This window comes from Bactrocera neohumeralis, chromosome 5 (genome assembly GCF_024586455.1).
Source record: "Bactrocera neohumeralis isolate Rockhampton chromosome 5, APGP_CSIRO_Bneo_wtdbg2-racon-allhic-juicebox.fasta_v2, whole genome shotgun sequence".
Classification (NCBI taxonomy): Eukaryota; Metazoa; Arthropoda; class Insecta; order Diptera; family Tephritidae; genus Bactrocera; species Bactrocera neohumeralis.
In genome coordinates, this window is record NC_065922.1 from 75417985 (window position 1) to 75441111 (window position 23127).

The 23127-nt window shown below is 37.2% G+C and overlaps 3 protein-coding genes and 1 long non-coding RNA gene across 8 annotated transcripts; 2 read left to right on the forward strand and 2 right to left on the reverse strand.

The window, feature by feature from the left end:
* Window positions 1-2265: 2265 nt before the first annotated feature.
* LOC126760795 (kinesin-like protein Klp10A) lies at window positions 2266-9236 on the reverse strand. Of its 4 annotated transcripts, none has more exons than XM_050476703.1 (5): window positions 9173-9236; window positions 6613-8320; window positions 4370-4616; window positions 3563-4297; window positions 2266-3502 (listed from the first exon to the last, which is right to left on the reverse strand). In XM_050476703.1, the coding sequence occupies exons 2-5, from the start codon at window positions 7560-7562 to the stop codon at window positions 3182-3184; spliced, it is 2253 nt and encodes a 750-aa protein (XP_050332660.1). In that variant the 5' UTR covers window positions 7563-8320; window positions 9173-9236; the 3' UTR covers window positions 2266-3181. The 4 variants fall into 4 exon arrangements, with proteins under 4 accessions (XP_050332660.1, XP_050332661.1, XP_050332658.1 ...); XM_050476704.1 differs by having other exon boundaries at window positions 9083-9174; XM_050476701.1 differs by lacking the exon at window positions 9173-9236 and adding an exon at window positions 8931-9028.
* Window positions 9237-9427: 191 nt separating this feature from the next.
* LOC126760829 (uncharacterized) lies at window positions 9428-14680 on the forward strand. The gene is made up of 4 exons (XR_007667257.1): window positions 9428-9476; window positions 12903-13009; window positions 13089-13763; window positions 13919-14680. It is a non-coding gene; the product is annotated as an uncharacterized LOC126760829 (long non-coding RNA).
* LOC126760816 (uncharacterized) lies at window positions 9497-11579 on the forward strand. Of its 2 annotated transcripts, none has more exons than XM_050476740.1 (2): window positions 9497-10047; window positions 10116-11579. In XM_050476740.1, exon 2 carries the CDS (start codon window positions 10145-10147, stop codon window positions 11039-11041), a length of 897 nt encoding a protein of 298 aa, XP_050332697.1. In that variant the 5' UTR covers window positions 9497-10047; window positions 10116-10144; the 3' UTR covers window positions 11042-11579. The 2 variants fall into 2 exon arrangements, with proteins under 2 accessions (XP_050332697.1, XP_050332696.1); XM_050476739.1 differs by having other exon boundaries at window positions 9498-10041.
* On the reverse strand, window positions 12778-13325 carry LOC126760824 (venom peptide Pc-like). The gene is made up of 3 exons (XM_050476748.1): window positions 13231-13325; window positions 13064-13172; window positions 12778-13002 (listed from the first exon to the last, which is right to left on the reverse strand). The coding sequence occupies exons 1-3, from the start codon at window positions 13292-13294 to the stop codon at window positions 12909-12911; spliced, it is 267 nt and encodes an 88-aa protein (XP_050332705.1). The 5' UTR covers window positions 13295-13325; the 3' UTR covers window positions 12778-12908.
* Window positions 14681-23127: the final 8447 nt, after the last annotated feature.

Sequence of the window (23127 nt, forward strand, 5' to 3'; positions counted from 1 at the left end):
TTTAAAACCTACCGATCCAAAGCGATTATATAATTAACAGCCTTCGTCGGCATAGAAAATTCGCGTATAGAATTGCAAGAAACCCTTTGTTGTTGTAGCGGAAAAATTTTGCCAAGTTGACAGCCCTTGGACGGATAAAAATCCGGGTCCGTTCTGGTTACGTAGATCCCGACTGTCGTGGGAACGGCAGAAAATCGTTAATATTGTGCGGTACCATATCGATCATAACCTCAGACTCCTGTCACATGTGGGAAACTTTAGTTGCAACTGCTACTATTACAATATTGTGCAAATTACGAAAGCCACACTTTATTTTTTTTTGTTAATTTGTTAATTTAAATTTTTAGAGTTTTTATTTTTTGCATTTAGATTTCTTTTTTAGTTTTTACGTGTATATATAATTTAAATATTAGATGCTACTAAATACGTTTCTCATTCAAATTTTGTAAGGAATTCATTTGCTTTTCTATTCACTTCATTAAATATGAAATTGTGTGTTTTTTTTTTTATTGATTTTTGAAGCACTTGTTTTGTAGAGATAACATAAATTTTTTTACGCTAGATGCGTTAAGCTTAGGAAAATCAACAATACGTTATATTTATGTATATACTTCTATACTTGTTTTTGCTGTTATTGTTGCAAACATTATTTAAATATATTGTAGTAGTAATTAATTTGCTGCTTGCACAATTTACAACGAAGTTTTCTCATTTTTTTGTTTTGAAAATTTCTTTCAAATTTGCTAGTCTTCTGGGTTGTAGTGTTTTATTTATCCTCTACGCGTATACTACTAATTGCGCGTGCAGCTAGCTTAGTATATGTATGTATATGTATAAATATAGGCGTTTATGCGCAATGCGCTGCTCAAACTGGGCAGCAGCTGTGGTATGAAGTGGTGGTGCTGTTGTTGTTTTGGTTATTAGTACTGCTGGTGGTTTGGTAATTGTTTTGATTTATGCTTGTTGTTGATTTTCTATTATTGGCTATGGACAGTTAATAACATTTTTGTTTGCAATTACGGATAAGCAGGTGTTTGGGAAGTGAGAGGAAGTTTACGGAAGGAACAAGGCGGAGAACCAAACAGTGGAAGAAATGTGCGTATAAAGAAGAAACGATTTTCAAAAGTTTTTAACTAAAGAAATTATTTCAACAATAAGAACGTTTGGTTAATATGCATGCTGAACGTTATGTATGTGTTTGTGTGTGTGTGGTTCGTTGTACAGAATGTTTACATGGCGATTTACAAAAAAATAAATATTATATGTATTTAACAAATGCTGCAAAGTGTAGAGGCTTTAATATTATTGCATACAAGTTTGTAAATTAATATGTTTGCAGTTATATTTTTAATGCTGTTGGTAATACATTTATAGGATAAAACAGGGATAGAGGCCATCCTATAATTAAAAAAAACAAAAAAAAAATATTTCGAAAAACGTCCAAACCGGTTTGATTTTCGTAATTAAAATTTATTACTTTTACTAAAAACCAAATATTTTAGATTTTTTTTTTAAATATGTATGTATGTATGTACATATATAGTAATTACTTACTATACTTCTGTAATTTCATTCAAAAAGTGGCAATTTTTTTAAAAAAAATTATTTAGGAAATTTTATTAAAAAAAATATATTTTGTAATTTTATTGGAGTACTTTTATAATTTGATTTGAAAAAAATGTCACATTATATTTTGTTAGCAATTTAGTTTCAGATTTTTTTTTTATATGCACAAGCTTTTTCGAAACAATATATTTGCTGCTAATTTTGAAAACCCGGTTTGGACTTTGTAAAGCAAAAAAAAAAAAATATTTTCGTAATTTTATTAAAAACAAAAAAATATATATATTTAATTTAATTAATAAACTAATTTAATAATATTAAACTGAAATTGTATTAACAAAAAATTACTTTGCAATTAAAAAAATTTTCTTTTTTAGCTATTTTTAAAACAAGTATTTTTAAAATTAGATTTTGCAATTAATTTAATCACTGTGTTGGAATTTTAAAAGTTTTTAGATTTTGAAAAATTTTTAATTATTGAGCTGGCAAGTTTTTTGATTTTTTGGTTTATATAAACTATTTTCATAACATTCTATTTGCTGCAAATTAAATGCCTTTTTGTAACTACTTTTTGACAAAGTCTTCACTATTTCTACGCGTAAAACGCTTTTTATATGCCACAGCGCACTGACACTTATACTACAACAACGTTGACGGGACAAAAACGCATACTATAATACTTGGATTCAGATATAAAATTCCTTAGTTTCAAGTTTTTTAATTTTTTTTTTTGCATTTTGCACGTTTGAAGCTATGCAAGTATGTATGTATCTATGTATGTATATGTATAAACAATTTTAATTCAAAAAATAAATAGCTTAGAAAGGTAAAAGACGAAAAAATTATTATTAAAATTATAATAAGCATATTCAACTTCAACATCATTATCATCAACATTAAATCAACGTCTACGCGTATACAGCGTTAACAGCGCCCGCGTAGATTTGCCGTAATGGGCACGTGTGTGTGTGTGTGTGTTTGTGTTCAGAAATGAGTGACTGAGTATGAGCATGAGCGTGGGATGAATATGGAAAAGTTAATATGTATGTACGTATGAATAACTGGTTTGGGCAGTCAGCTGTGCGTGGTGAATATCAGTAAACTTACGATGAGAATGGCTGTTGCAAGCAACTGCTGATGTTTTTCAAAATAAATGTTTGGATGCGGTTGCAGATGTGAGCGTTTTATGTTTTTTCTTATATGCAAAACACCACAATTTACTTTTATGCCTATCACGTTTGTTACTTGCCACTGGAATAGGGTGTACAAATATAGTTTTTTGTTTTGTTTCCTTTTTCGCTTTTTGTGTTCGTAATGTGGGTGCGTTAGATTTAAGGAGTATTTTGTTTGTTTCATAGTTTATCTCTATATAAGTATAATCATTTAATTGCTGCTGTTGTTGCGCCTACATATTGTTGTTGCTGTTGTTGTTAAACATCATAATTGATTATTCTTCTCTTAATTCCTTGTTGCTATCCATACAGCACCGCTATGCTTGCTTGCTGGATGACAAATGTCTTCTTTTATATTAATACATTTATATATATGTTTTTGCTGCTGTTATTGTTGCTGTTATTTTTCTAAACAGTGCATTTTTTGCCACATATCAACTGTGCCTTTAACGCTTGCCGCCAGTCGGTTTAACGGTACACGATAACATCTCTTCCTTGGCCATTTTGGCACGAAAATCGGCCATCAAGTCTCGACAACTGGTTGCCAGTTCGGCAAGTTGTGTGAAAAGCGCCTCACCCTGCTTACAATAGGCATCCTGATCATAATCAACGTAATTGGTAAGATCATAGAGTCGCAATGATTCGGGCAAAAATTGTGAGAGAAAATCATTGACTAAACGATGTTGATCCACCACCATTTCTTCGGTTTGTTGCAAATCCGAAATGGCTGCGTGTTGCACCAGCAACTCGTCTGACATGTCGTGTTCCTGTATGTGAAGAATTGTTGTTAAAATGATGCCAAAGCATAGTAGTCATCAATTACTTACACTTAGTGACCGCAACAACGCCAAATCATTCTCCGAGATCTGTCCATTGTTTTTGTTATTATTATTATTGTTGTTAATGTTATGATTATGCGAACGATTATTCTGTACGACCATTTGATCTTCGTCCTCCTCCATTATGGCATGCTCACCATCACCTTCGCGCATCATATCTGGCATATCCTTGACCACAAGCTCCTTAACGCGATCCGCATAGCGTAATGTATTTAGCGTGTGTTCGCATGAACTCAAACCGGGCGATATCATCGCTATCATGCACGTCTTACTCTTCTCGCCAATAAATGAATCGCGCAATACTTGTGTCAACTTCGAAACACGGAATGGCAAGTGTGCCGATTGTTTGCCCAAAGCACGTATACACTCTTTTAACGCGAGTAGTGATTTGTTAATTTCGGCGCCTTCCATGCGTGTCTGACGATTAGCAGATGATGTGTCGGCGCCACGTTCATTGCCAGCTAAATCGATAAATGAAAATTTGCCGTGTATTTTAGTTGAACCTGGCGGACGCAAGACAATCTGGAAAACGGCATGCGAACGCGATGAATTGGAGTTAGCCGACGTCTGCCCAGAGGTACGCGCGTTATTGCCATGCTGTATAAGTTTGAGCACTTCTTCGACGCTATCGACAACCTTTTCAGTCAAGCCCACGACCTGCACTTGTTGTTTGCCATCTTCGAGTACGCGCAACTTTTGCTTGTCAGAGAGCAAATCAAAAACCTATATGTACAGAAACGGTATATTAATATATTAGTATGAGTTTCTAAATGGTAAACAGTTTTCTCGCAATACCTTGCCACTATAGATTTCAAAGAAACTAGCGGACACAACCAAATTGAGCGTACGATAACGCGGACTTTTCAAATAAGTGAAAACGTCGCGTGCGGCCATTGCGTAAATGCCATTCTTGCAGTCCTGCACTTTACCATTGAACTCACCGCCCATGGTGTGCGTTTTGCCCGAACCCGTTTGGCCGTAGGCGAAACATGTCGCCATGCCGCCATCGAAAATTGTCTGAACCAAAGGTTTAGCAGTGTACCTGTTGAGGTATAAAAAAGGCGAATAGAAATTATGAGTAATGTGTTACAAGAAATATAATCCTAAACTATAGTAGCAAATATGCTTATTTTATCTCAATTTAACCTGCTTTCAGGAGCATTTGCTAGCAAATAATTCGCGAAAATCGCTATTGGCCACAAAAATGTATTAAGGTTAGTTAAAAACTGACATTGTAGATGTCAAGTGCTGCACAAATATCAGATTGCTTTTGTTATCTTTTTAATCATAATTAACACTGATGTGTCAGACGATGAGAAGTGTTTCGCAATATAAATTTAACTGATAAGAATAAATAAAAGCGGCTTGTATATAGTAATAATGCAACAAATAGCAAATGAGTCACAAGTAACTTAGTAAATAGTTCGTTAATGTTCAACGTTTTTTACTTCAAATCAAATGGCAAATAGGGTTAGATTCTATGCAACCAATTGGATGCTCTTAAATTGTAACTCATGGAAACGGTTAATCGAAACCGATATGTCTAAGTAAATAAAAACAAAATAAAAAAAATAGGTAAATTAGTATTAAATTGTCTTAGAAAGATTTATAATGTATGTGCATATGTGTACTGCCAAAAATTGCCGGCTGCGTACAAAATGTTTGGTTACATAGAAGCTTGACTTCATACAAACAATAATAACATTTATGACTAATGACCATTTCAACTGAAGACAAGCGTGTAGAGCAATTTTTGAGTTACCGAGGTACCAGCTATGCAAATACATAGAAACATATAGCAAATAGCAAACAAAATACATTTTTCGTATCAAAATTTGCCTCAAACTACGCTAATGGCTACTGATTTCGTTGCTCTTTTCGTTTTCCATGCAGCAAATTCAATAGCAACAATAACAATCTGTTTACGTTGCCAACAAAAGGCCTTAAGTTATAGTATATAGAACTGGTTAGAAGTGGTTTCAAGCGGTTGCCATGAAGTGTATACGAAGCGAATGAATGTGATGCAGAAATGACTGAAGTAAAAACCACAAACAAAATGCCCTCCCAATAGGCGTAGTGCAACCCTATATAAAAAAAAAAACTAAAAATCAAAAATAAAGATATTAACCTGGGTTGTTCATATCCAAGCTTGCTTGTTGTTACAGGGGGAGAAGTTTCGCAAGTAGTAAATTCATTTGACAAAACCGCAAATTCAAAACTACTTGCGTACAACTTCTTTGACAGCGCTGCAACCAAATATACAAAAATAGTGTTATATTTAAAGCTTTACAAAAAAGTAAATTTTCAATTCGTTTGAAACGTAAATAACGCAGAGCACTATGACTGACCGCCTTTCTTTATTTCACTTCATAGCTTCCTTAATCTGCTTTTTACTATCATTCTTGACTTTCACAACATACACTAACACGCCCTAAACGATCAGAGAAAATATCAACTGTCAAGAATACGCCAACGTTTGCCACATCTGCTCTCTGCTATTATTAAGATTTGGAAAATTCTCTAATACATTTAAACATTTTGTGTTTCATTAGTTTTCCTTGGCAATAAAGCAAGAAAGTGAAAAAAAAAAATTGGAAGGCTTAGTGTCACAGTTGGTCGGTTGGTTAGTCAGCATTTATAGCATTAGTAAACAAAGAACATATGGAGTTCAGCACGACTTGAAATATATGCACACACACATACATACATACGTGCAAACAGACATCGGCAGTGACTGGTGGCTTGGCTGTTTGAGCAAAAGCGCTGGTGAAGTCAGTGATCCGGCCAGCTGGCAAGCCAAACAACTACACTTGCTACGTAACCTAACACACACTCTCAAATGTCTAAAAGCATTAAACAAAATCACGAAAGTTTGCAATTACAGTGAGCAATAGCAGCAACGTTGAAATAAAATGCCTTGCTAGCGCCAATGGCCGACTTGTAAAAAACGCTCAACTGCTGCCAAATAAGTGTTAGTAGGTAGAAGTTAAATATATTTACGTATAGGTACATGAGTGGTAGTTTATGTATGTACTCACTTGTAGACCATGGCATTGTCGCAGCGATCATCGAATGCGTAATCGAAACGGAATTTATGATTTTCGAGGAATTTCGTTAAATCGACCTTGTTGCGTGGCTCATGCACGATGAGCGTGTCCTTACGCGGCACTGAAATAACATCGATTTCCTTCCTTGTTATTTCTTTGCGGCTGAGCGGTCGCTTACGTACACATACTGTGATTTGGTGATCCTCATAGACTTGTCCGTCAACAAGTGGATTAAACTCTAAGGTGTTCTGATATTCACGTATCATTTGTGCGGTTTCCCAATTAGGATTTCCAGGGTCTTGATTCATGAGCGCATTTTTTTCCTCTTTAATTTCTGCTTGACGGGCACGCCGCTTTTCACGGTTCTCCTTCAGCCGTTCAACTTCTTTAACAACATAAGAACGACGTGCGCCTACATTGCCTGCCACTGAATTAGAAGCAATTGAAGAGGAGTTGCCGGCGCTGGTACTCATGGCAATACCACCGCCACCACCACTTCCACTGCCGCTAGCTGAGGCCAACCGTGTTGCATTATTAGTAGTGCGCGAGCGCACTATACCCGTTGTCGGTGGTGGTGGTATATTCTCCGAATGTTCAGAAACAGCGGACGATGAGAGTAGACTTGTGGCGTTGATGGTGGCTCGATTGGTACGATGTCCGATTGCGCCTTGCGTGGCATTGCGTGCAAGATTCATTGGCGCAGTTGCTTGTTTCTTCGGTTCAGGCGCGGCATTTTGTTCCGGTTCAGGATCTTGTAAGATTTCCGGATTCAAAGACAATATAGCATCCAATTCTACTTCTTTGCCTTTAGTTTCGCCACGTTCGTACCATTCCACGGTTATTGATTTGCCAGATTCGTTAATTTTCGACACTACTGCGGCGTGCACACGGCCATCTGTGCGCTTAATTTTAACGCTTTGCCCAACTGAAATATATTCCATTGTGGGAGTTGGAACTTGTCCACTTCTGCGACTGTGCAACTACAGCTAATCTTAAATGCTATTGCTTCTACGGCTTGGTTTGCGGCGTTCAATGTTTTCTTTTTTAATTTAGGGCTGTGGTGTGCACTTTTCAATGTAGTGGAGCGATTTTTTCTTCTTTTTTGATTTTCGTATGCTTTGAATGACTGCAAACGAAAGGGCACTTACTTGCTACATCAATTCGATTTCCGATATTTTTTAGCTTCTTGTTTGTGTCTTCTTACCAATGTATGTATTGAATTCTATATTTTTGTGTACTTTCTATAGGATTTAATTCGATTTTAACACCTCAGCGTGGGGGTTTCACTAAAAAATTTTTTCCGTTGTGACGATTACTCACTCACTAAGCTCGACTGTGCTTCTTTGGCAGCGGTTGTGTATGGCTTTTCATGCAAGAAACAAAAGCAACGTAGACAATATAAACAGCTGCGCGGCGCGCGGTGATCCGGCGGAATTATTCACTCGTTGAATTGTTGCTCGTTTCCCAGTGTTCGTTCTTTCTCTTTTGTTTCTTTTTCTACTCTTTGCTGTGGTTGTTGTTACTATTGCTAGTGCACAGTCTATTGTTGTTGGTGTCGCGCTAATTCGCTGCTGATTCGAAATTCAACTGTCATTCGAGACTCGAAGTGACGAATTGGCATTCGTTATCCGGTCTCTTTTTTCAGCAATTTCTTTAAATAATAGCTGTTATTTTATTTTTGTATTCCTCTCCGTATTCGCTGCCAGTGTTGTCAAATTCGAACCACACAATAACGTTGCAAATCAAGATTCGCAGTGGGGGATTTGTAAAAATTATGATAATGAAAAAGGAAGAAAATGCAATTAATGATTTTTTTAAATCTTTTAATAAATTTTGATGCAAAATGCTAAAGAATTGTTTTCGATAAGCGAAACAGTTGTAGATTTTATTTTTAACTGACAAATATTTTCTTTCGACTGCCAAATATAAAAACTCTCATTTTACAAAAATTTGACACATAACTACAGTGTTGTTAAACGACTTTTAATGCGACATTTTTTAAATGAGTATTCTTATTGTTTAATAATTGATTAATTTTAAACATAAACTCAGGAATTAGCACTTTTTAATATTTCATGCTTGCATTGCATATTTTCGCCTAAAGAGTGTGAGTCTCTCATAATTATGTGTCTATGAAATGCCTTTCCGATGTCTTTCATTTCATACTGATTCACATCGCATTTTCAGCTGATTGACTATTCGCAATTGTACAATGCAAATACACCCTTAACTAATGCCGCAAGAGTAAAATGTATATAGAAACCTTTTTTGCATAGTTTAGCTACTTGAATATTATTAAACAACTTTACCGCACCCAAAGCGTTGAATATTTGTCAGCAAGACTAGGATTTGAAAACTGCAATGACGGCATGCAGCAATAACAAGACGTTAGCAACGCCAGTCAAACAAAAAAACACGCATAACTATTTGTACGCTGCAGATTTATAATTTAAAAACCGACCTTTAAACAATGCAGTGTGCACTACCAAAGTCAATTACACATTTGAGTGTTTTTCTTATCTACTAAATCACCAAAATAACTAAAACTCACAATTAACAAATGATTTTTAACTTTATTATGACCAGATGTCACTGCAAATGTTGCGACGGTTATGGCTGACAAAAAATTAAGTGCACGAACAACTTCAAAAGCAATAACAACAAAACTGCATATGTGTGCGAAGTGACAGTTGGAGCGATTTGAGCGAAAATCGGAATCATTGCAAAGCCAAATAGTCAAATAATCAAATGTGTGAGAGAAAGGGTAGGCAGATGTAGTGGTGCGGATGAACGCATTGTATCAGCTGTGATCTTTTATTAGCGGAAAATGGAGAAAAAGATATGGACCAAATAACGTAATGCCAGATGGACTATCGAAATATATTTTCTGAAATTAGATACACTTTTATTAAGTCAACTACACGTAATGCATTTAAATATATACATTTACGTGTGAATATTATGTTAATATGCCAAAAAAATATAGTTATACATGATTCGTAATTTATGAAGTCGACAAGTCATTGCTTTGTTGATATTGTATATTCCACTGCAACCCTGTGGCTAATGCATTCATACGCGCGCTTTTCGCCTTATCTCGAATTCTTTTTTCGTAGTTATTCGTAATCTTTTTCGTTGTGGCATTTTGACGTCTTTGTTTTGTGAAAGCATTCGCGCCGTTTTGGCAAACGCTCGTCCCCCCTGTATAGAATGTCTAAATACTGAATACTTCTGCTTTTTCACACACAATTTACGTTGCTTTTTTCACGCAATTGCGTTTTCCCCCACACGTTCGTAACGAAAATTCAGCAAAAAGAGTAAAAGTACCTGCGTGGAAGGCAAAACGAGAGCAACGAGCAGAAAATTTTCATTTCTCATTTTCAAGTGAATTGCATTGTTTTCTTTTTGCAAATTATAAACGTGAGTGTGAGTTTTTATTATCAAAACACAACGATATTATTGATAAAGTGTTTAATTTGTTGTTTTACGGGTAGCACACTTGCCACAAACCGTCACCAGCGATATGGATATCATGGACATACAAGCTGTAGAGTCCAAATTGAGTGACGTCACAGTGACCCCAATACCGCGTTCACAAGTACAAAATTTCTACAATTATCAGCAACAACGAGAGCAGCGCGAACAACAACCTCAAATACAAATCTCCGCCATTCACCATCCACCTCGTGATCGCAGTGGCGGTGCGAGTTCCAGTTCATCAAGCGCCACCACGGTGCTTGACCTGCATCACAGTGTGCTCGGCGGTGGTGGCAGTGGCAAAAGTAGTGGCAGCAGCGGGCGTGAACTGTATAGTAAGCGTGACCGTGACTATCATCAGCAATCCACAAGCACCTCAGCTGCTGCCGCAGTTGCAGCTCTACAGTACACACAGCAATTGCAAGCGCAATTGGCGCTGCTGCAACAGCAATCGAATACTATCGCCTCACCCGCCTCGACGCAACGTGCTAGCCATAGTAGCGGCACTCCAAATAGTAGTGGTCGCAGTAATGCTATTGGTAGTGGCAGTAACATCGGTGTAGTTAATGTTGGAAACGGTGGTATGATTGTCGGTGGTGCGCTGGACGTTAGCAGCAATGCAGCGGCGATACTAAGCGCTGCACAATCGCAACTAAAGTACCCACAATCCACGTCCCCCGTCATAACTACACAAACATCGTCCAACATAACTACGCCGATGACTTCCACGGCCAATTTGCCTACGGCGGGCACGTCAGCGGCCAGCAACGGGCTGAGCAAGTATGCCCAATTGCTGGCAGTGATTGAGGAAATGGGACGTGATATACGACCCACATATACAGGTTCACGTAGTTCAACTGAGCGTTTAAAGCGCGGTATTGTGCATGCACGTATTCTGGTGCGCGAGTGCCTCATGGAAACAGAACGTTCAGCGCGTCAATGAGACATGGCGATTGATGAAGACGGCGGCGGCATAAGAGTAAACGACAGCCTTTGTCTGGGGAGCGATGGGTTAACTGCCGATAATAGTATGGACGGAAATGACGTAAACAGTGGTCGTGATGGCGCCGTTAAATAGTTTAATAGTTAGTTAGGATTTAGTTTAGTATAATTATGATGTGCGGATTTTCAGTGTTTACGAATCGATGAGACAGCTCAACATTTGTTTTCTTTATCTCAGCACGTATTCATTTCATTCTTACTTGAATTGATTCTTTATGTCTGTTTTTATTGCATGCAAATAATTTTTATAAACTGATAAATGAATTTGTGAGAATTGTGTACTGTCATCAAAGGAGGATAAGTGGTTAACATAGCCTTTTAGCTTTACAAAAGCGCGATCGTTCATGTTTCATTTCGTACAACTTATTAAGTTTTCCTCTTTTAATTATTATTATACAATAGTTTAAATACAAATGAATGTTTTAATTTATGCTTTTAAAATAATTTAAATAAATTTCAACACAAAGTTTTATTTAAAATTATTCTGTTATTTTTTTATGCATTTTTAACGTTTTATTTTATTATATTGCAAAAATAGACTAGCTCAGGTTCCAAATATATTCAAATGCTGCAAAGCATACACATGCATATACCTACATTATAGTACATGTTTACAGCCATATACAAATTTTTTTAGTAAAACCCAACAAATAGTAAAGTTTATAAACAATAAGTAGCAAAAATGTTATGTGATTTAACTAACAATATACATACTTAAAAAAATATGTGCATAGATACATATAAGCGTATATGTGTATGTATTTGCATCTACCCAGATTGGAAACTGCAACTATCATATGGATGCATGAATAAATGTATTGAAGCAAAAATATTTTATATTGCAAGAAAGTACTTCGTTAAATACAAAAACAAAATACTAGTTACATATGTAACTAGTACTTAAAATTGTTGTAAACATATTATTAAATAACTACTTTAGAATTTATTAAACGCAAATGACAACAAAATTGAAAACGCACAACAGGAAAATCGATAACACGATATGCAGCACGGTGGCGATCTCTAACAGAAACGATCAGCTGGTGCATTGATTGATTTATTTAAATTTAGTAATTGAATTAGTATTTAAAATAGTAAATTACTAATTCAATTACTTTATAACGTCAGTTAACAGTGTATAAAACCAAATATAGTTATTACCTCAACAGCAAGTAGGGAATTTCAGAATTCAAAAGTACAGGGTGTTAAATATTAATTGAAATTTGGAATATAAACATTTCCGTTGCGCGGCGGAAGCGAAAAATATAATAAGTGGCATACATAAAACGACTTCTACGTGCATATACAGTAGAAAACAACCACGTTAAGACATTAGGGAATAGGCTACTGTATGGGATTTTATTAAACTCAAAACATTTAGTGAACATTAGCCGAAAATATTAGTAAGTAACACACACATGTATACGAGTTTCTACCCAAAATTATTGTACACAAGTAAATAATTGCATAACTACATAATGTTTATAGTAAAAAAAAAATAAAAAAAATAAAAAAAATGGTAAGAATAAATAGAAAATGTGTATTAATGGCGGAAATAACCCTCAACACTTAGTATGGTTAAATAAGTCTTCTAAGCAGCGGCTATGAGGACAAACAACAAAAACACTGTATTAATACAAAATACTAATTAACGGTGATTTTAACTGCGCATAATAATTTAAAGGTTATGTTCGGTTTTATTCCTTGATATTTTAAGTGCTAATTATTTAACATATATAAACATAAATCTTTTTAAATTAACATATTTTTTAAAGAATTTCCTTATCTTAAATGCCCACTAGACTCATTTAGCAATCGTGTCGTTTACAACAATCTGGATAGGGTTTGCTGTTATCTTGTGGTATCGTCTTGCAGTTCGGCGGTGGCAGGGACTCTGCGCAGCTAAAAGGTAAACGTACAATATTATTTAAGAATTCTTGAAAAAATATAAAATATATTTTACCTCTTCGCTGATATGCTGCCTTCAGCATCACAATGGTAAATCGCGCATTCGCCAGGATTCTCGAAGCTTTCACCAATAGTAAACTGACGATCGCCGAATTCGCAGTCAGCTGTTTAAGTGCAAAAATATTTCGATAAATCGCCAATTAGCATATTACTGTAACTTACCTGCCCGATCAAGGTCACAACAGAGTAGTAGAATAGCTGCGACTAAGAGAGGCTGCAACGCCATTACTCATGCGCAGTAGCAATGAATGTCTGAGCGGCACAAAGTACAATAAGAAACTGTGCGATTTGCGTTAGCTACTTTGCCTTTATGTTTAAAAATCAATTTGCATATTTAAAACGTCGATCTTTAACATTTGAACAAGGTAGTGCAAGCGAAGAAGTCTAGGCGAGTTTAATTTATACTAGAATAAAAAGAAATAATTTTACACTTGTGTGCAATTTAATAGCTTTTGCAGCTGTGAAATTACCATCAAATTGCAAATACTATAAAAACAAGAAAAAACGTTAACTTCGGCTGCACCGAAGCTAATATACCCTTCACAGGTGCGTTTCTTTTAGTAACTATGTGTTCAGTCTGTATGGAAGCTATATGCTATAGTTAACCGATCTGAACAATTTCTTCGGAGATTACGTTGTTGCCTTAGAAAATAATCTGTACCAAATTTGGTGAAGAAACATTGTCAAATGTGAAAGTTTTCCATACAAGAACTTGATTCTGATCGTTCAGTTTGTATGGTAGCTATATGCTATAGTTAACCGATCTGAACAATTTCTTCGGAGATTACATTGTTGCCTTAGAAAATAATCTGTACCAAATTTGGTGAAGATACATTGTCAAATGTGAAAGCTTTCCATACAAGAACTTGATTCCGATCGTTCAGTTTATATGGTAGCTATATGTTATAGTGGTCCGATATCGGCTGTTCCGACAAATGAGCAGCTTCTTGAAGAGAAAATGACGTTTGCAAAATTTCAAAAGGATATCTTAAAAACTGAAGGACTAGTTTGTATATATACAGACGGACGGACGGACGTACAGACAGACAGACGGACATGGTTAAATCGACTCAGCTCAACGTACTGATCACTTATATACATATATACTTTATAGGGTCTCCGATGCTTCTTTCTGGGTGTTACAAACATCGTGACAAACTTAATATACCCTGTTCAGGGTATAAAAATGTATAACCAACCTGTTTATGTTAATATTCTTTACGGCATTATCGCTGTTAAACAAACAAGAAATTACAGTTAATTTTTACAAAGGAGCAATCAAAAGATAAATAACTGCAATTTAATTTTTTCAGTATTTTTAAATAACAATGACATAGACATACAAGAAAACAATTTTTATAGAAAAAATTTAAAAAATGAAGTTATAAAAAGTTCGATTACGATGGTCAAACACTGTAAACAATTTCCAAAAGTTTTTAAGCAAAGATGGTTGGTGCTGGTTGTATTATCGGACAAATACACGAAAAAAACACTCTCTAAATGAGATTATGATGAAAAAAAGCCTTCAATTTTCATTCTCCTCTGCCTTCCTAATCTAATCTTCCCAGGAAGGGGGTTTCAACAGCTAAATTAAGCAAATCGTTTTCCAGACCGCGCCTAGCGTTACATATCGAATTCAACTCACTTTCCTTCGACCGGAGCACAAATAGTGCCAATGCACTTTGTTGTTGTTTTTATTCAACGCGTTTAGACTTTCTTGCGCAAATGCATGCATACCAACATATGTGTGTGTATAGTTGCAAGATAGTGTATGTAACTTTGTATGCGTACACCGTTAACCTGGACTTACAAACGCTGTTACTTTATTTGCTTTGTTTCTGATTGGGTTTTTGAGTTTGTATGCGAATGTCTGAAACATATTGAGGAAAACGAGCCTCAATGGCAGCGTCAACACGCAGTCGCGCAGCCATACGTTCGCGCGTCGCGTCCCTCTTAACGGCCAGCTGGACTTAATGCATTTTTACAAATCACAAAAGCGTAAAATTCGAAAGTTTTCGCTTTGTTTTCCGCTGATGTTGCCATTGCTGCCGCACTGCACTTTACCCATATTATTTACAATTTGTTAATGCTACCACTTCATTGTTGTTTTGTAACTAATTTCTTTATTTTATTTTAATTTTTTATTAACGCTCCGTGCGTGACGCCATTACATTCGCATTTTCGTTGCCAATGTACCACCAAACGAAACTTTCGCACTTTTGCGTATCGTGAGTCCTTAAGGAATTCTGGCTTAGTTGTTTCGAAAATCGTGAGTATCGTCTGAGTTTGCATTTTAAAAGCTTGAGTTCAAGTTAGCTCACTTTCGATCTTTAGAAGAGATGCGACCAATGAGCTTTTTGTTTACATTTAGCAAAGTCCACAACCTTTGTTTACATTTAGTCAAGACAACAACCTTTGTTTACATTTGGGGTCATTGACCCTTTTGTTTACATTTTAAGGGGTCACTGAACTTTGTTTACATTTTATGAGGTCAGTGACCCTTTTGTTTACACTTTGTTTAGATACCCCTTTGTTTAGATTTTGTGGAGTCAATGAACTTTTTATTAACACTTAGCTAAGATAAAAACCTTTAATTACATTTGGCGTCATTGACCCTTTTGTTTGCTTTTTATAGGGTCACTTTGTTTACAATTTGCCGAGGTCATTGACCCCTTTGTTTAAATTTTATGGGTTCAATGAACTTTTCGTTAACATTTAGCCAAGACAACAACCTTTGTATACAGCCCTTGTTTACATTTAATCATGCCAGCAACCGTTTAATGTTGGAGGCTAAATGTAAGTACCAATTGTTGGTCGGTATGAGGTCTTGACATCGCTAAAGGTCAATGGCCGCCGAAAGGGTCGCATAGACAAACTCCTCGTTCGTCATTTCTCCTACTTGGCCAGCTGGACCTAAGGCATTTTAACAAATCACAAAAGCGTAAAATTCGAAAGCTTTCGCTTTGTTTTCCGCTGATGTTGCCATTGCTGCCGCACTGCAATCTACCCATATTATTTACAATTTGTTAATGCTACCACTTCATTGTTGTTTTGTAACTAATTTCTTTATTTCGTATAGTTTTATTTTATTTTTTTATTCACGCTCATTGCGTGCTACCATTGCAATCGCATTTACGCCGCCGCCGAAATTATAGACGCCGCGTATCATTACCAGCAATGAAAGCTTTCGCACCCACATTAGACAACACAGCGCTTATTGTAATCGCTGCGGTAGCTGGCGTTGAAGTAGTTGGCTGACAAACTGTCCGATCAATCGACGTAATATCAGCTTCGACGCTGGCCGCAATGTTGCAACTTGTGCGTTACGCATTGCATAAAAGCGCTGAGTTGATGATAAGTAAAAAAAAAACAAAACGCACACACAAGCCCGCATACCTAAGGAAGAAGAAAAGGTACGGAACGGTTATGGGAAAGTGCACTGTGTGAACCATAATGGACAACTGGGCGTTGAATTGATGCGTAGTGGGAAGTTGTTACGCATAAAACGCAACAAAAATTATGTGAGTACCGAAAGAAAATAGATGTATTGGCATTTCCCTGGAAAAATACGCATACGGAAATCGATTCGAGATGTCTTTAAATGTTGTGTGACAAACATAGTTGAATAAGATCTGATATGCCGGTTGTTTGGGTTGTTGAAGCAACGAAATATTTGGTCGAACGATTAATTCCATATTTTACGGTCAACAACTAATGAGATTCAGTTTTTGCAGCAATCGAAAAAACGGCCAGAACTAATCAACAGAAAGGGCTTCGTCTTCCTATCAGGACAACGCTAAGCCATACACATCTTTGATCACTCGGCAAAAACTGGGAGAGATTGACTAGGAAGTTTTGATGCATCCATCATATAGCCCTGCCCTTGCACCATCGGACTACCATTTGTTTCAATCAATGCAGAACTCCCTTAATGAAGTAAAGTTGGCTTCAAGAGAAGTCTGTGAAAATTATTTGTCGCAGTTTTTCGCCGAGAAACCAGAAAAGTTTTACAGAGTTTGTCCGGAAAGTAATAGGACTGAGTTGAGCGTTTGCATACCGGCCTTGGTTAGGAAGCTGTTCACAAGAAAGGCGTTGTCGTGGTGCAACTTCAAATCGGCTGCGATGTCTTGTCGGACCCGATTGACCCTTCGTTTGAGTGTCTTGAGGACTTCCACGTAAAACTTAGTGTGGACGGTTTATTCAGGAGAAACAAATTCACGGTGGACGATGTCTTTGATGTCAAAAAAGACAATGAGCATAGTTTTCACTTCGGATTTGCTCATTAGCGAACTCTTCCCGGCCCTCCAAAAATGCCTGCTGCCACCGAAACGCACCATTTCTTCATAAAGCAACATCTGGGTAAGCCATATCAAACGTCTCTGTAGCTGATTTACTGAGTTTCACACAGAATTTAATAACGTACCTCTGCTTTGACGAACGCTGCATTTTCGGCTTGCACCACTCACAGAAACACGTCGCGCGAAAATGTTTGTACTGACACTCCAGGTGCTCGGAGACAACTGACCAGTCGCTCGTTCGTTGGCTAGAAACACTCTCTACCGAATCCATTCGGTGCTCGCACGCTCCGAAGTACAGTCGAGGCGGAAAGTCAGTCCTATTACTTTGCGGACAAACCCTGTATGTACTCATCTACTTCTATGTAAACAAATTTAAAATTTAGCATTGAGGAATGTGAAACTCGCCATCAATGCCACAAAAAACTCTCTTTCCAAAAATAAACCGCAAATTCGCTGCACGTTCTATAGAAATGTAAATAAAAGCACACACGCTCATACGAAAAAAGTAATGCTAACATTTTTCAAATGGAAATTCATGTAATTTTCAAGCTACATATCGTCAACTAAAATGCAAAATAACGTAACATCACTTTTCATAAATTTTCAAGCGAAGAAAACAATACAAAAGAAATCACTCAAATTGAAATTTGAGATTTGGTTACAAAATGGTTATATATTGGTTATCGAATGGTTATCGTATACACATATTGAAACAAAATTTGAGTTTTGGTTATAAAATGTTTATTATATCTGACAGGGATTTTCGATTTTTTTTATGATATGTTGTTTTGCATTTTAGGCGACGATATTCAATTGTAAATCTAAATTAATTTCCAAAGGAATTATTCAAAGTACACAAACACACACAAGTAAACAGAAAAGCAAATTGCAAGCTTTCGAGTGAAGTGTGCCAGTGACGAGCAAAGCAATGAAGTCAACGCCAGCACTGCCACCGTTGTTTATAGCAGATAAAATACAACAACAAAAATAAAGAAGAAACAAGCAAATAATGACTTGACATCTGAATAGCAGCCTCGCATCTGCTCTTATAAGCAATTCACGTTTTTAGTCCAAATTAACCGTTTAAAGCATTTGAATGCGGCGGCGCAGCTGCGCAGTGAAAATTTGCAACAAATATGCACAGTAGATAGTATAACAAATGGAGATTTGAATGTTTTTAGATGCTATCGCAATTTTTGGTAAACAAAATATTATGCATGCACGTCTATATATACATATATGTACATATGTACATACATGTACCTGCGCACACGAATTACAACCGAAAGTGTCACCTGCAGTCAGTCAATTTAAGCATTTTTATAGGTTTGTCCAATTTTTTAATATTAATTATTAATTTTTGTTTGTATTTTATTTTGGACTTGTCTTGTTTATTTTATTGCTGTTTTGTTGTGAAACTATAACAAGTCTTTGCCATTCATTCATTTGCAATTCGGTTTTCATGGACATTTAGTCAAAACAAGCTTAACTTGTTCTTCAGTTTTTTAGATTAAGAAAAAAAAAATGCAAAAAATTAAAAGAGTTAAAAAAAATACTAAAAAGTCGTAAATATAGGGTAGTCGAAAAAGTCTTTTCGCATTTCTAATCAAATTTCAACTTATGTATTTTTTTATATTCATAATGAACTTTAATGACCATTGTTGTGCTACACGAACAAATATGCACCATTTTGGTCGACCACTTTTTGCCATTTTTGCTCTAGAGACTTTACTCCATCAGTTTAAAACTTTTCTGGTTTCTCGGCGAAAAACTGTGATAAGTAATTTTTACAGGCTTCTCTTGAAGCCATTACTCCATTAAGGGAGTTCTGCATTGCCCGAAACAAATGGTAGTCCGATGGTGCAAGATCAAAGCTATATGGTGGATGCATCAAAACCTTCCAGCCAAGCTCTCCGAGTCATCAAAGATGTGCGTGGTCTAGCGTTGTTTCTGTTGATCAGTTCTGGCCGTTTTTTTCGATTACTTGCTTCAATCTCATCAGTTGTTGACAGTAAAATGTAGAATCAATTGTGCTACCAGACTGAGCAGCTCATAGTGGATGATTAGTATCCCATTCCACCAAACACTCAGCATAACCTTTCGAGGCGTCAATCCTGTTGACGGTCCATTAAATTTTTCACAGACAATTCCTGTGGTAACCAAACATCGAGCTTCTTTTTGTAGCTAGTCTTTCTTAAATGGTTCAAAAGCGTTTGATGATGAATGCTAAGTTCCTTAGCAATGTAATGGCTGCTTACGTGATGGTCCCGGTCAATCTTTTCCATAATTTTATGGACTTTTTCAACAATAGGTCGACCGGAGTGAGATGCATCTTCCACATCGAAATTTCCAGAACGGAAGCGACGAACCATTGTTGTGCTACACGAACTGTCCGAAGTGTATGGTATCCGTAGACGCTCAAAAAATTATGAACAAGGAAATGCTTGCGCCCTTAACCAGAGTTAATAAATGTTTTACGCTTCAATCACAAGCAGTCAAGCCCTACTTCACGCTATGTGGCGGCGATTTATGTTAATATTTTCAGAAATGAATTTCACGCCAAAAATGTAGGAAATGCGCAGCGTGCACTCTCCTCTTCGCCACACCTTACTTGCATTCAGTCATCTTTAAATCGAGGAGACAGCAGCGCTGCAGCTGCAGGTGGGTTTGCAAAGCGGCATTAAACGCTAGCGGCTATTTCCAGCTTTTCTACAGACAATTTTATATATGTTATGTAGATACGAACAGGTTTGGTCGGTTGCATACTTTGTACGATATTTTTACTGCTTTTTTCCTTTGAAGTCTCAAGCGACTTATTGGCACATCGTCGTCGCCGACATCCGATCCAGTTCAGTTCAGCGCGACGTTGACATATACTACACACAAAACTCGTCATCAGCTTCAGTGCTGGCGGCACGACGATCATGATAGCTTTTATCAACCACAAGCGTACATATATCGAGCATAATTTTCCATAGCGCTACGGCGCGGACTCATGCCGCATTGCAGTTGGGTCAGCACGTACGGAATGTGGTTCCAGCGAATTTAGCGCAGCGAAAGAAAAATAAATGTAGAAAAATGTATAAAATAGTAGCTGTAATTTTGTCGCAAATCTGCGCAGATGCTGCCAATACCATCCGCATACGCTCACATACGCGCTTAGTCCAGTCCGCGCCGCTGAAACTCGTTGTGGATGCGCGCGCGCTTTTTGTTAGACGCTTCAATGGACACATCAATAGTAGTCGAGGCGGGTCCGCTCTTTGTCGTTAGTCGTATTGAAGCGCTGGAATGTGGTAATGCCATCGGTAGCCGCCGACAGTAACAACAGTGGCACTGGAGACTTGTTTAGCATCCTCAGTTGCATGCTGCGCATTGTTCAATTCAGCAACTCAGGAGCGCTGCGATATTGTTTGCCTCAGGTGTTTGTTGAGAAATTATTATTGATGTTTAGATAATTTCAAATTTGCCGCTGTGCAAATGAAAAAGATTTGTGAATAATTTGCGTTGCTGCTTTTGCAGCCACAAATTTATCGAAGACGTAACGTTTCTGGCATAAAAAATATATACCACATATATGCAAAGAAAATTTTATGCAGAAATTTAGAAAATTTCTTCTGTGAGGTACTTGTAAAATAATGTTTTATGTAGAAAAAAGTTTCGAAGAAAAGACTGGACATGCGCAATTGGCGCAGTTTAGTACTATTGTTGCTTAAGGAACGGAAGTTTTTCAGTTGCATGCTTTTAATCCCGACGTAGAGAGATAGATAAAGCGCTTTTTTTGGTTGAGACCTCGAAGAGAAAAATGAAATCATCCAGTATATTTCAGTTTTTCTGAGACGTCTTAAGACTTTTGGGATCCTCCATTCCACGGATAACCCCAAAGAAGCAGAAAGCATGATTAAAGCTTGGTAAATCTTAACTCTTATCAATTACCTCTAATATATAAGTAACTATCAGGTTAATTTAGTAGCTGAGAAGTCTTTTATCTAAGTTTACTATCGAAATAGCCCACAAGGACCCGTAAGAATGAATTTTTAGGTAGTAAGCAGTTCGTCTTTCTGAAAAGTCTTCGTCGATAAAGCTCACAACATAAAAGAGTCAGCAGTTCGAGTTTAAGTTATCACAATTGCTAAATAAGGTTGTACATATTAGTAGAAGACGACAAAAAAGAAGCAGTCAGTATATGATGATATGTGTTTCACTCTCTTCGACCTTTCAACATTTAAGTTACTGTTGCAGCCAAACGTTCCAATGCAATAACTATCTCCTTGGAAAATTCTCTCTCGATTACGGGGAGATCGTTCAAGAAAACTTTACTGAACCAACCATAGATCTCTTCGATCCTGGTTGCCTAAGAATTTTAGGTCTTGAGTATCGAGAACTACTTGGAGTTTTTAGAAGAACTGGTGAGCCTATGTGGAAGCTCGATGGAATAATGAAGATTGCAACAACGCGCTGCGTGTTCTAAAAATATTTGCTAAGTAGAGCCTAGATACCAGTGCGGCTAATCATTTCCCGCATCATTTGCGTGTGAAAACACAATTTGCCAATCCACAAATCAAATAACATTCATTAACCACATCAATACATTGAAATATGGTATTGCCTTGACTGACTAACGACGCTGTAACGTTAGAGGTCAGAGACACCACACATAACAAATAGAAGACACCACAGAAGGCGTAATTTTCCCACCAACAAGCTGGCAATCAATGAAACCACAAATATTCTATTGCGACCGCAAACGACGGGAAGCCAAATGGCAAATAGAAGTTGCGACTTGAAGCGACGAAGTTGCGATTTGAGCTTGCAATTGAAATTCAGTCAAGTCACACGAACCAATTGGAGCCCACAGTTAGCAACTAAGCGCTAACTGCACAAAAGCGCTAGAATTTCTTACACCATCAACAAGGTGACGGAACCACTGAAGCTTGGCAGGGCTGCCGTACATTAGACAATGAATATTGAACACGCATACATATGTATGTGTATGACGTATGGAGTGCGTTCTTGACGAGCCCAAGACTTGCTGTATCATTGAAAGAAAGCAACTGGCCGCTTCAGTTGTTATTTACTTGCAAAAGCAACTGTTAATCGAAAGACCGTTGTTTGACGGCCAGTGGGACTGAATGGATGATTGACTAGCTGACAAACGGACAGACGGACGCGCGGCTAAAGAAGCACAGAAGTAAGCAATGAAGCGAATACTGATAAAGAAAATCGTAACAAAACAATTCACACTGCGTCGGGTGAGGTAAAGAAACAAGAGTAGTTCGCGGCTGCAAAGTACGTAAGCGCGTTGAGTTGGACGCAGAAGCTGCAGACGAACACAAAAATTGTAAAGTCACGCGCAAGCGACTAACGATTTGCGAGTATGGTTGTTGTTGCGAGTATGGTTGTTGTTGCTGTGATCGAACGATGCACCGCTGCAATTATTGATATTTTGTCAACACTGAATAACAGCCCACAATAGCAACAGCAACTGCAACAACAACAATGGTTTTGTAATTGAAAAGCGCTACAATGCGAAGATCGTGCAGGTCGGCGCGCATTTGCGCAGGCGCAACAACAATTTTGGAATGCATGTCACTTGGCAAGGAGTCGGCAGAGAAGCGCTGTTGGAGGCGTATAAGGCACTAGCTGGCTCCAACGACGTTTAATCGCGTCTTGCTGTACGAGCTAGGCACGTACAAGTTTTATGTGATTTTTCTTGCGGGCAGCGTACAGGACAAGAGCCGCGAGCGTGCTTATGAGCGCTGAG